We start from the raw sequence: 13,246 nt of genomic DNA, 5'->3' as shown, positions 1-13,246 counted from the left end.
CGCGGGGAGGGCCCCCGCGCGCCCGCTGAGCGTGCCCCCCTGCCCTGCCGCCCCCCACAGGCGGGGACGGCCCGGGGGCCGAGGAGCAGACGGCGGTGGCCATCGCCAGCGTCCAGCAGGCGGCGTTCGGCGACCACAACATCCAGTACCAGTTCCGCACAGAGAATAATGGAGGCCAGGTGAGGCGGCCGCGGCCCGGGGCGAGCCCCCCGCGGGCCGGCGCCGGCGCGAGCCGAGGGAGGGCGGACGCGTGCGGCGGGACGGGCAGAGCCCCGACCTGGCCCCCCGCTCGGGCCCCAGCGTCGCTCTCGTCGCTCTGCCGCCCCCTGCAGGTGACATACCGCGTAGTCCAGGTGACTGACGGTCAGCTGGACGGCCAGGGCGACGCGGCCGGCGCCGTCAGCGTCGTGTCCACCGCTGCCTTCGCGGGGGGGCAGCAGGCTGTGACCCAGGTGGGTGTGGACGGGGCAGCCCAGCGCCCCGGCCCGGCCGCTGCCTCTGTACCCCCAGGGCCCGCAGCACCCTTCCCGCTGGTAGGTGGCCGGCAACTTACGGGGAGGGGCCGGGGAGGGAGAAGGCCCAGGGGGTGGAGTACGTGACCCAGAAGGTGACCCCTGGGCCATTAGGCTGTCTTCGGGTCAGATTGAAGCTTCGCACAGTCATTGGACAGGTTTCCTGGAACTTTTTTTTTTTTTTTTCTGTAAAACAGAAAAAAAATTTCCCAGAGAGGAAAGTAGAGCAAATGATAGTCGAGTCCCGTCAGAGCTGAGACACTAGACAGAATGCTGTACACGCGGGCTTCCCCCTCGCCTCGCAGTGTAGCAAATAAACACGACGCTAGCAGCAGAGGTGGGCTGGCGGGGGTGGCTGAGGGTGGCCCATGTGTCCTCCTCCCTAGGCTGTAATTCAAAATCCATTCAGCAATGGTGGCAGCCCGGCCTCGGAAGCTGTCAGCGGGGAGGCACGGTTTGCCTATTTCCCAGCGTCCAGCGTGGGCGATACCACGGCTGTGTCTGTTCAGACAACAGACCAGAGCCTACAGGCTGGAGGTAAGGGGTGGAAGGGATGCCAAAAGCTGGTCCATCTTGACAACCCCCCCCCCCCCGGGCGTGCACACACACACACACACTGATGCTCGCTGCACATTTCCTGCAGGCCAGTTCTATGTCATGATGACACCCCAGGATGTGCTTCAGACAGGGACACAGAGGACAATTGCACCCCGGACGCACCCCTATTCTCCGTATGTGTCCCATTGCTGACTGCCGAGGGAAGGGAGGGTTTCCTGGCCTGGTAGCTGGCCTGGTCAGTATACAGAAGGCATGGGGTATGGGTTTTGTTAGCTTTTGCTTCTGGAATAGCAGTAAAAGGAAAGTTCCATTTCTTCTCGTTTTACGTGGTTTTACTTTGCAAAGATGACAGTCGGGCTGGAGAGGTAGCTTGGGTCGAGCACTTGCCTGGCATTTTACAGAGCCCTGGCTTCAGTCCCTGGTACCATAAAAACAAAGGTATTTGTCAAGTCTGGTAGCTTGGTAGATGCTTGAAGAGCTGGGTCTGAGCTAATAGGTTGTCTGTATTTCTCCTTCTATTCTAGAAAAATCGATGGCACCAGAACTCCTCGAGATGAGAGAAGAAGAGCTCAGCACAATGAAGGTGAGGGTGGTGGCGTACTCTTGGGTGCTTTGAGCCCATTGCCTGCACCTTCAGATGTGGGAGAGGTCAGTGCTGATGGGCGAAGGACGGCAAGTTGTTAGAAAGACGGAGGGCCTGAACTGGGTTCAGCCAGCTGTTTTGTCAGTTTGCTTTGATCTGTTGGCCAGCCACTTAAAATGGCGGACCCCAAATCTTCAGGTGGGTGTTGCCCTCGGTAGCATGCTCTTTGTCCTCCCTCCATCTGTGTGTAGCCCGTTTGAAAATGAAGTATCACCTCTGGCCAGCTGAAACCAGAGCCTCCCGCCCTTCCCGGAAGCCACATGCTACACCCTGAGGTCTTTTGTCCTGTACTGTTCCGTGGTCTCCCAGCCTTGATTGGTCACTGCAAAACACATAACAGCCCTAGAGGCAAGGCAGTTCTGACACCCAAACAGTCATCCCTCAACAAATATTTACTGACCCTGGATCCCGGGCAGGGCAGGGCAGGGCAGCACAGGGCCTGTGCCAAGTCTGTGGCCTGTCCGAGAGTCTAGTCAGTTAGAATTGCTAAGGAAGGACAGCCTGTAGCTGAGGGATTGCTAAGGCATTAAAGTTGTCCCAGGAAGATTTTTGGGGAGTGTGGCAAGTCTAGGGGGACACAGGTTGAGGAAGGTCAGGTTGTTTCAGGGGTGCTGTTTGCTTATCGCTGGAGTTCTGTGTACGTTAAGAATGAGCCAGGGTGAAGGCCTCCGGTGTCCATGCAAGGCCCTAAGACTTGAGGGTGCTTTGATGTGAGAGGGGTGGGGGCACTGCTGTTCTAAGTGGCTGGCGAGTTCAGGATTTTTGCCGTCGAGTACATGCCCATGCCGGCCCCATTGAGGCCTCAACACAGATAACAACAGAGACGGTCTGGGCTCTCGCGCCACTTGCTTGTGGAAGACTAGCTGCACACGGTTGGCGTGTGCGCCTAGCATGCCAGAGCACTGGACGAGAGGAAGCTGAGTGAGTGGGGCAGACTTGTGGACACATGCTTCAGAGGCCTCTCTTGGGCACCTGGGAAGAGCCCTGACAGCCACAGACATTTTTTAGCTTGAGGAAGAGCAGAATGGGGAAGGGAAAGAGGAAGGGCTTAGGGCTGAGTGGGGAACCTGCCAGGCCGGCTCAAACAGGGTGTCTAGAAGCTCTTCCCAGAGTGGTTTTCCTGCCCCTGAGGGAGTAGTCTGATCATGGGGAAGCCATTGTGGGATCTCTGTGGAAGGTAAATGATAAGATGATGGCAATCCAAAGAAGTCATGTGTTATCGATGGCGTCTGAGAAATGGGGGGTAGGGTGTGTGTCTGAGGTTGCAGGACAAAAAGGATGGGCGTAAGGAGAAGATTCTGGAGTGGCTAGGTTGAGCCTAGTGCCTGGGTCAGTGGCTTTAAGGGAGAAGGGTGAACTGGGGCTCAAGGCTGGTTTGGAGGTGATGTGGAGAACCTGAGGGTCCTCCACTGAGTGGCTCAGGCTGTCACAGCTCCTACCCAACTCAGGCTTGGTCTGCGGTCTTGGCACCTGACACAACCCTCAGTGCTCACAAGCCCCAGCCTTGGCTCCAGCCACCTGAGGAGCGTGCCACGGGCTGTGGGACAGGAGAGGATGGCTCCCTAAGCCTTGCCCTGACTTCATCCAGCTTGGATCCTTCCGGATCCTTTGTTGTTTTTGTTCTCCACCATGCATTTTCCATAACCTGCCCCTCCCCAGCAGCTACAGCCAGCCCTCTGGCTTCTGACTGTAGATTTGAACCACCATCTGCCTGTCCTTGTAGCCTGGCAGTCTGGCCTACCAGACTGGCTTCACTGAAGGTCACCTGTGACCGCCTCATTGCCAAACCTGCTGGCTTCCTTTTTTGTCTGAGCTCCAAGCTTCTGACCCAGCCTGTTAACGCCACGTCTACCTCCACCACTTGGGGGACGTTCCTTCTTCTCCTCTCGTATTCTTCTGCCTTCTTTTGTTTCTGCCTCCTGGTCTATTCCTACAACTCTGGAGGCTGAACCCTGGGGCTTCTGAACAGCTGGCAGGCAGGAGTGGGAAGCAGCTTTGGTGCGTGTTCCTTAAGCCTGGGCCTGAGTCTCTTCCGAGTGCCAGTAAACACCCGCTAGAGGTGCCCCGAGCTCCAGTTGCCATACTCCTAAGACTTGTGCTCAGCACAGGGTCTCTTTTTCTCCCGAAGGCTGCTAGTTGCCTCTTCCCAGCCTCCTAGGCTCGGCCCACCGCACAGGATGCAGTTTCTCCTCCGTGGGCATTGGAAATTGGCACCCAAAGTCTCCGTGTATGGCCGTCCATGAGACTGCTACCCAGCTTGCCCTTGCAGAACACACTGTCTACCCTCCCGAGGACCCTGTAGATGTCTCCCTGCCAGAACCGAGGCAGAGCGGCCCTCAGTGCTCGCCTTCCTGCACTGTGCACCAGCCTGAGTTTCCCTGTGGCTTCTCTTTCTTCTCCCCTCTGGCTTTTCTGCAGTGGTGGAGGGTTCCAGAGGGCGCCAGCAGGGCCAGGAGGGAGCAGTACACAGTTGCGGCACCAAGGGGGTGTGGGCAGCCTGTTAGTAGTGGCAGAATTTACCATCGCTGGTGGCAGAAATGCAGGTCGTGAAACCTGGCTTTAAATGCTTACGCAGGTTGCTTTTTCTATTTTATTGATTTTCACTGTTTGTAATAGCGTCCTTCCACATGGGGTCTTAATTGATGTTGGTATGTTTGTTTGTTTAACTGAGAGTTCTTTTTTTTATGGAACTAGGAATAGAACGTAGGGCTTGGAGCATGCTAAGAAAGTGCTGTGCCAGCAAGTATATTCTATATCTCCAGCCTTTTCGCTCCTTTTTTTTTTTTAATCTTTTGAAACAGTGTCACTATATTTGCCAAGGCTGGTCTTGAACTTGGAAACCTCCTGCCTCAGACTTCTTAGTAGCTGGGATCCCCAAATATTTATCTATCTATCTTTCTATCTATCTATTTTATCTGTCTATTTTGGTTTTTTGAGACAGGGTTTCTCTGTGTAGCTTTGGCTGTGCTGGAATCACTGTAGTCCAGGCTAGCCTTGAACTCAGGGATCTACCTGTTTCTGCCTCCTAAGTGCTGAGATTAAAGGCCTGTGCTACCACCACTACCACCTGGCTAAATCTTTATGTTTTTAAAGCTGGATGGTACACTTTTTTTTTTTTTTATTAATTACACTTTATTCACTTTGTATCCCCCCATAAGCCCCTCCCTCCACCCCTCCCCATCCCACCCTCCCACCCCCTTCTTCACGCATGCCCCTCCCCAAGTCCACTGATAGGGGAGGTCCTCCTCTTCTTCCTTCTGATCTTAGTCTATCAGATCTCATCAGGAGTGGCTGCATTGTCATCTTCTGTGGCCTCAGGGGGAGGTGATCAAAGAGCAGGCCAATCAGATTATGTCAGAGGCAGTCCCTCAATGGTACACTCTTTAACCTCAGCGCATGTGCTGCTTTTGCGCTACAGGCCCACCTGCCTTTTTGGTTTTTTTGGAGACAGGGTTTCTCTGTGTAGCTTTGGCTGTCCTGAACTTGCTTTGTAGACCAGGCTGGGATTACTGGTGTGTGCCACCTTGCCAGGCTAAGAATTTTTTTTTTTTTTAAAGATTTATCTATTTATCATTTATACAGTGTTCTGCCTGCATGTGTGTCTGCAGCCAGAAGAGGGCACCAGATTTCATTATAGATGGTTGTGAGCCACCATGTGGTTGCTGGGAATTGAACTCGGGGCCTTTGGAAGAGCAACCAGTGCTCTTAACCTCTAAGCCATCTCTCCAGCCCAAGAACCTGTCTTAAGGAAAGAAAAAAAACCTTTTCCTGATGGAAATCTATAGCTGCAGACTTCTGACTACCCGTTTTGGAAAATGTTTTTCTTATCATTTATATAAAATATTTCCCAGTTCTCCTATTTTTTTTTTTCCTTTGACTTGAGTTATTTGGGAAGCATGTTGCCCAGTTTCCAGACATGTGGGGCTTGGGATCTCATTTTTAGTTGATTTCTCATTTCTGTGTGGTCAGAGCAAAGTGTTTTGGTTCCAGTTATTTGATAGCATGATGCTGACCTTGGCCTCAGTGTAGCCTGGAGAAGGCGCCACGTGTTCCATGGTGGATGTGTGCCTGCTGCTGGGAAGGAGGTGGGCTTGACTGATACGCTGGGGCATGTCCAGCCTTCTGCCTTCTTGCTGTTCTTGGTGGTGGACAGAGGCGTGCTGATGTCGCCCAGTGTGTCCGTCCTATTCTCCCTCTGGTTCTGGAAGGTTGTGCTACGAGAGTAGGGTTTTATTTGTTCGTTTTTGAGACAGGGCCTTCTGTGTAGCCTTGGCTATTCTAGAACTCACCATGTAGACCAGACCGGCCCCAAACATACAAGATTTATCCTGCCTCTGCCTCCTGAGCGCAGATTAAAGGTTTGCGCCTCCACACCAGACTGTGAGGTGTGTTTTAAGTGGCTACAGGGTTTCTGTGGGGTGCTGGCCCTCTGCCAGCTTAGTGTGTCCTAATGGTTTTCCCAAGCCAGGGCCGAACCGTGTTACCATCTGGACACAGGTGTGGACAGCTTAAGTACACACGTACGCATACACCTGTACTCATACACACACACACACACACACACACCCCACACACACACAGGTGGTTTATATGTTTTGTGTGATCTTGATCTTTTTTGGGTTCTTCTTAGCCTGGGAGGGCTTCCCTCCTCTCAGAAACTTGTTTTGTTCTGTTTTGTTTTTGAGACAGGGTTTCTTTGTGTAGCCTCGGCTGTCCTGGACTCGCTCTGTAGAGCAGGCTGGCCAAATGTTTAAGTCTCTCTGGAGGTTTGTCCTGTTGTGGTCTTGTGGGCTTCATCCAGAAAGTGTTGCCCCACCCTCAATCACATTTAGTGTGGGCCCAGTCATAGATCTTTCCAGCGGTGTCAGGCGCACCAACCAGGACAGAGCCAGGACAGAGTCCACTGGACCCCAGCCACAGACTTTTACATTTTGCAAAATTAAATGTACACCAAAGGAGCTCTGCCATTTATACCTGTCCTTGACCCTGATGGGTTGAGGTGTGCCCGTCAGATGAGGCTCATACCTGATGCCCCCGTGTAGAGGAGTGGGCTTGTAGGAGGGTGGGCAAGTCCTGGAGTGAGTCCTGTAGAACCCTGGGAACCAAGCATTCTGCCAAGGGGTATGGTGGGAAGTGCTTCTAGGCCCTGGCTAGACTCTGCCGTGCTGCAGTCCTCCACCAAGTTTCCAGAAGATTATGCCATACTTGATGGTGAGTGAGCTAGCCCTGAGCCTAACGGAGGCGTAACCCAGCCCTTACTGGATTCAGCATGGCCGTGTTCTTGGCAGGCATTGGAAAGATCACAGCGAAGGAATCATTGCTGTGAAGAGGGAGTCGGCAGAGGGGAGAGTTGGCTTTGGAAAAGGAAGTCACTCAGGCTGGTTGCTGCCTGAGAGTAGACTGACTAAGCAGAGACGTGGACTCCACCTGCTTCTGGGTCCTGAGGTCCCTTAAGGGAATGGCAGCAGGGGCAAGATATGAGTTCAGGTCTGAAAGTTTAAGGGGCCTGCCCTCACCCACCTCTCAAGAGATTTCCCCATTTTCCATTCCTGCTGCCCTCATTAGGAAATGCCCCTGACTGTTTTCCCACAACCCATCAGGCTGTAGCCCCCACCTCCCCTCCACAAATATGATAGGTGTCTGTAGCCCTCCTGACAAGAGGAGGGGCCTGTGAGGAGATTTGGGGGTGCCAGGGTCCTCTGTACTCCAACAGTAGGGATCCTGTGCCCTGGAGGCAGGAAGGGTTGGGAAGCTCCAAGCTGTGAAGCTGGCTTTCAGTCAGGTGGTGGTTGGCAGGTCTCCTGAGCATAGGATGGGCCAGAGGAAGGCACAAGCCTGTGCAGACAGCTGTCCCCGGCCTAGCTAACAACAGGAGGCCGCACAGGTTCATTAGAGGATTAGCCTGGGCTTTTAAGTCACGTCTGTGACTTGCCGTGCTTTGCTTTCAAGGTAGGGGGTTCACATTCCCAGGGAGGTAAGTCCCCAGGGCCAGGCCTCAGAGCCACAGCCCTGTGTGTGGAGGAGAATTTTAAACGGGCAAGTCATGATCAGCTTTTCACACTGAAGATGAAAAGGAGATGGAATGTAGCTCAGTTGATAGAATGGGGCTGTCAGGCCCAACTCTGAGTAAAACCAGGCATAGTGGCTACTTAAGGAAATGGAGGCAAGAGGGTCAGAAGTCTAAAATCGTCCTTGACTACATAGTTTGAGCCCAGCCTGGCCTACATGAGACTATCCCCAAGGGGATTAAAAAAAAAAAAAATTAGATGAGAAAAGCAAAGTTAGAGAAGCCAGAGTCTCTGGGGGACATATGGAGAATGACATGCAAGAGTTACAGGAGCTGTGAGGGGTCCTGGATCCTGCATAAAGGGTTCTGCGCCTCAACCCCCAGAAATAGGAATCCTAGTGCCCAGACCTGCATTTTCAGCAGGCCAGCTTGTGTGAGTGTGCAAGGCAAGCAACAAAACAGCCGGTCAGTGTGAGTTTCTGTCCTAGCAGCATGGCACTTGAGGATTGTTGCTTGGCTGGGTTCTCATGAAGCAATGTGGCCCATGAGGAGGCAGCACCCAAGGGTCCCTGGGAGGCCCTTACTGTTGCCATGCCTGAACGTCCTGTGCCATGCTGGCTTCAATGAGCCTGCCTGTGAAGCCGTGACTGTCGCTGTTTCCTGCAGTGGAGCGGAGACGAAGGGACAAGATCAACAACTGGATCGTCCAGCTTTCAAAAATCATTCCAGACTGTCATGCAGACAACAGCAAAACGGGAGCGGTGAGTGTCCCTGTCCTTTCCAGAGGTCTCACTGGCACAGGGCTGTCCTGGCCTCTGACGCTTGCCTGCCCCTGCAGAGTAAAGGGGGCATCCTGTCCAAGGCCTGCGATTACATCCGGGAGCTCCGCCAGACCAACCAGCGCATGCAGGAGACCTTCAAGGAGGCAGAGCGGCTGCAGATGGACAATGAGCTCCTGCGGCAGCAGGTGGGTACCGGCGAAGCCACAGCCCCGGCGGGCCAGGGCTAACCCCTGGCTTACACGGCCCCTGTGTGCCTGCAGATCGAGGAGCTGAAGAACGAGAACGCCCTGCTTCGAGCCCAGCTGCAGCAGCACAACCTGGAAATGGTGGGCGAGAGTACCCGGCAGTGATAGCCACTGGCCCACCTTGCAGCTGCTGCCGGCCTCTGCTGCCCTCCCCCAGCCCTTAGCACAGAGAGGGAGACGCCCCTCCCCAAGCTGCGTTTTTTTATAGTAGATTTTTAACAAAAAACAAGGAGACATAATGCATTTCTCTGGATACATTGCCCACTACCCTCCTCCATGCGGAAACAATGCCCACCTGTCCACTGGCCTCCCTTCTCAGTCCTCAGCAGCCCATCTGGTGGGCTCACCAGGAGGAGCAAGGGAGGAGGACAGAGGCCCCGCTGCCCGCTGCCTCCTTGGTCTCTAGAGGTATTGAGACAGGGTGCTTATGGGAAGGAGGGAGCTTTGGGTGGGGCCGTGGGGCCTGGACCTATGCAGGGAGGCCATGTCCCCCACCCTCTTGTTTGTGGATCCCTGCTCCCTTCTGGGTGTGTGGGTGTATGTGTGTGTATGCGTGTGTGTGTGTGTGTGCGTGCGTGCGTGCGTGCGTGCGTGTGTGTGTTTTAATTTTCTTTATGGAAAATGGACAAAAAAAATAGAGAGGTATTTAACTGCAATAAACTGGCCAGTGTGGCCCCGCCTTGTCTGTCTGTGTGTCTGTCTGTGTTGGGCACAAGATGGGAATCCTAGGCTCTCTTGAGGTCTAAGCGTCCGTTAAACTGTGGCTGTGTGATGATGGCTGGGTGAGCAAAGGAATTACTTTATTTCAGCTGAGCATGGGGCCGCACACCTTTAGTCCCAGCCTCAGAGAGGCAGAGGCAGGAGGATCTCTGAATTTGAGGCCAAACTGGTCTACAAAGCAAGTCCAGGACAGCCAAGGCTACATAAAAAAATTAAAAAAAACAAACCAAACAAAAAACCCACCAAAAACCTAACACACACAAAAAAAACTTAATTTCTTCATTGAGACCCTGGGGTGCAGATTAGGGTCATGGGAGCTGGGGTCAAGGACATACCCCCTGGTATTTGAGCTAGGCTGGAGTTTCCTGGGTCAGTACTTCTTGAAAACAGGGCCAGTGAGTATCCCTGGGCTGTGGGGCTGAAGCCCTTCCCTCTGCACCAGCCAATGGTGGGGCCTGGCCTTGAGCCCCCCACCCCCAAGGGAGGGCAGGTGGCCAGAAAGCCAGGCTTGGCCCGGCAGGCTGTCGCCTTGCGGCGCATCTCTGGCGCCTGTGCCATGACCCCTGCCCCTGGCTGGTGATGAAACCTGCCCTGAGCAGCCACTGCTGGGGGGTGCTGCGGTGCTCCCAGCGTCCAGGCCGACCTGTCAGTTTCACCTTGCTGCCCTTCCTACCTTGACACAGCCTCAGGACCCCGGGGGGCCCCTGAGAACCCTGTCTCCGGCCTTACTGCTTTCTACAATCCTCTTTGGGAGCGTGTGGAGCAGCCAAGGAGCCCCAGGGAGCAGCAGCAGACAGGAAGCATTCCCAGGCGCTAGACTGGACTGACTCTGGGTGGGCCATCAGCCATGGCGCCCAGGAGCCTGTCCCTGGGCTCAGTTTGAGAGTGTCTCGGGCTGTGTACACAGAGGGGTCCGGGTAGTAGACAGAAACAAGGACCCTACAGAGGCTTCAATAGTACCCTGAGAACCAGCCACAAAAGCCTTGGTGTGCACAATACCAACCTCTGCAGTCTTAAGTTTTCCCAGCATTGCAGTTGGGAAGGGTCTGGCGTAGCTCTACTGCATTGGAGTTAGGTGATGGGCACAGTCTGCTCTGCCAGTCCCAAGTCTGACATGCCACCGTGTGCCCTGTGCTTGGAGGGAGCCGGGCCTAGAAAGCCACTTTCAGGCTAAAGATGACTATAGCTCAGGAGGAAGCAGCAGCCACTTAGAGGCCAAGGAGCAGCTGTTAACGCCAAAGTGAATCGGTTGTCATGTGAAAGACACAGTCCCATGCACTGGCGTATGAAGCGAGTGAATTAGCTTGTGCCCTGGGCTGTGAAACGTGTTGTCGAGGAATAATGACTGCCACCAGCACCACAGGCAAAAGGTGACTCCATCCTGACGGCTGCATCATGTTTCTTGACATCAGATACCATGGCGCATGGGGGGCTGAAGCTGACAAAACACATTGGGCATCTGTCCAGTCCCTTGGCCACTGAGCCTGACGCCTGCTGGGATGCCCTCTGCACACATGTACCCTGTTGCTGGGTTCTGAGGTGCCTGGTGAGTGGCAGCCATTCTGAGGACACTGTTGGGGTGTGGGCCTCTGTACTTTTGCTCATCAACCCAATCAATGTTGAGGGGAAAAGGAGGGGAAATTTTTTGAGATCCACAGGGTGACGTCACAGGTAGCTGGCTGGAGGCTTGTGTCCATGGCCTATCTGCCCCACCCCCTGGATGCACCTCTGCTGCCTGAGGGTGACACAACCCTGTCCCCTGTCACTCTGTTCCCGCTTATCTCTCCCGCCTGTTCGGCGCCGCTGTCTTCTTGGAAATGAGTCAGGGCCAAAGGGAGGGGGCTCAGGTGACCCTCCTCCCACCAGTCCCTTATAAAGGCCTGGGACTGGGTCCTCTACACCAGAGCAAGTCCTTGGCCTGCACAACAGGACGGAAGGCACCATGGCACTGAGCACTCAGACCCAGGCTGCCTGTCTCCTGCTGCTTCTCATTGCCAGCCTGAGCAGTGGTGCCATTCTCCAGCAACAGGTGAGTATCCGAGGCCCCGCTGAGGGCCAGGCCACGGGGCACCAGGGGATCCTCAGCACTTCGTATTCGGGACAGCTCGGAAGTGATGGCAGCTGCTGACGGGACAAGGGCGGTCCTGAGCGGAAGGGCTGAGGCCCCTACTCCAGCGACTCAGGCGTCCTTGCACAGCTACTCTGTCGTCCTACTGTGGAAAGTGAAGGGGAGGAACACAGTGGGAGCCAGACAAAACATCCCTTAAGCAGCCTTTAAATGACTGGTTTAAAGACTTACTGTGGATAGCACAGAAGACAATGAGGAAGGCCCAGAGGTGGGGAGGAGAGGCTGTCAGCCAAGCAATGTATTTTAAAAGAAAATGGCACAGAAGGGGCTGGAGAGATGGCTCCGCAGGTTAAGAGCACTTGCTGTTTGTGCAGAGAAGCTGGGGTCAATTCCTGGCACCTACAAGGTGGCTCACAACCATCCTTCACTCTAGTTCCAGAAAATCGGATGAGCGCCTTGACCTACACAGCCACTTGGCACTAGGCATGCGTGTGGTCCATATACACCTATGCAGGGAAATGCCAGATCTGTGCCTTGGAGCTGACACAGCAGGGTGGGCACGGGAGTGAAAGCCAATCACAGGACCCGTGGGGGCCACAGGCTCTGTCTGAAAAGCGCAGCCAGCGTTAGAACTGAGGAGAGGCTGGGGAGGAACTGCTGCGCCAAGCCTTGCGGACAGCTGCGTAGCTGACACTTGGTCCTTGATTGCTGAGGGACATGAGGGAGCGCCACCACCCAGACTGACGATGCTGTACGTTACCGTGCTACGCGGTGACCTGATTCTAGGAGATAAGATGCAGGAGACCTGTGAGGACGGTGCTGTCCAGAAGGAGAGCACAAGAGCAAAGGAAGTGGGATGCTCAACAGAACAACCCAGGAATGAAGGGAAGAGACAGGGCAGTGAGGTCTCTTCTAGGAATTTCATCTGAACACAGGTCCCCAAGTCCCCGGGGCAGAAACAAGTTGGCAGAGACAAGTCAGCTAAGCTGGCTGGTAATACTCAGTACCTTTTCTGCTTTCACAGCTCGGACAGCCCGCAGCGCTCCAGCCGTGGCACAGGGCAGAATCCAGTGCCGACAGGATGGTAAGCGGCTGGGCCTCCCCCCCCACCCCATCCTCAGCCTTTCTCGTGCCCAAGCAAGGCTGCTCACCTCTCCTCCTTCCCAAAGCTGATCCAGACACGAAAGAAGCGTGACACACACTTCCCCACCTGCATATTCTGCTGTCACTGCTGTAAGAATCCTGGCTGCGGACTGTGCTGCAAGACGTAGAGCCGAGCGCCGATCTCTCAACACCCCAGCCTCCCTCAGCCATTTATTTATTCCTGTCCCGCCTCAGCACTCAGCAGTGAGCTTGAAATAAAGGCAACTTTCTTGTTTTCAAAATATGGGTCTGCGTTGTCTGTCTGTGTTTGTTTGTTTGGTTGTTTGTTTGTTTTTTTCCCCTTGCCAAGGCTTATGGGCTTTTTGCAAGCCCTGCTGTCTGGGGACAGTCACTAGGTGGGATAGACAGGTCTGTGTATTGAGGCTGCCAGGAAGCTGGCTTTTAAACTTGCGTCAGCCCAATTAGAACTTTAAAAGTCAATCGGTAGGAGAAACTGAAGCTAGAAGCCAGCGTCGACCTCCCCCATCCCCATCTTTAACATCAGAAACTCTAAGAGGCTGGCTGGCTGCGGGAGGCGAAAACACCAGGACACCCGCCCCTCAGCCCA

At 54.4% G+C, this 13,246-nt stretch overlaps 2 protein-coding genes across 4 annotated transcripts; both read left to right on the top strand.

Annotated features, from left to right (window-relative positions):
* Positions 1–60: 60 nt before the first annotated feature.
* Positions 61–9,432, top strand: Usf2 (upstream transcription factor 2, c-fos interacting; the record flags this gene model as incomplete). 3 transcript variants are annotated; one of them, XM_055594944.1, is given in 8 exon segments in its annotated part: positions 61–179; positions 333–452; positions 899–1,049; positions 1,156–1,243; positions 1,595–1,653; positions 8,387–8,481; positions 8,559–8,687; positions 8,763–9,432. In XM_055594944.1, coding segments are annotated over 8 exon segments (851 nt in total), but the record flags the coding sequence as incomplete, so codon positions are not given.
* A 1,818-nt stretch (positions 9,433–11,250) lies between these two features.
* On the top strand, positions 11,251–12,920 carry Hamp (hepcidin antimicrobial peptide). The gene is made up of 3 exons (XM_055594913.1): positions 11,251–11,496; positions 12,560–12,619; positions 12,705–12,920. Exons 1-3 carry the CDS (start codon positions 11,410–11,412, stop codon positions 12,804–12,806), a joined length of 249 nt encoding a protein of 82 aa, XP_055450888.1. The 5' UTR covers positions 11,251–11,409; the 3' UTR covers positions 12,807–12,920.
* Positions 12,921–13,246: the final 326 nt, after the last annotated feature.

The sequence above is a fragment of the Psammomys obesus genome, unplaced genomic scaffold (assembly GCF_907164565.1).
Source record: "Psammomys obesus unplaced genomic scaffold, mPsaObe1.curated_primary_1811, whole genome shotgun sequence".
NCBI lineage: Eukaryota > Metazoa > Chordata > Mammalia > Rodentia > Muridae > Psammomys > Psammomys obesus.
The sequence above is the reverse complement of the archived record's forward strand: the minus strand, read 5'-3'. Positions and strand labels throughout refer to the sequence as shown.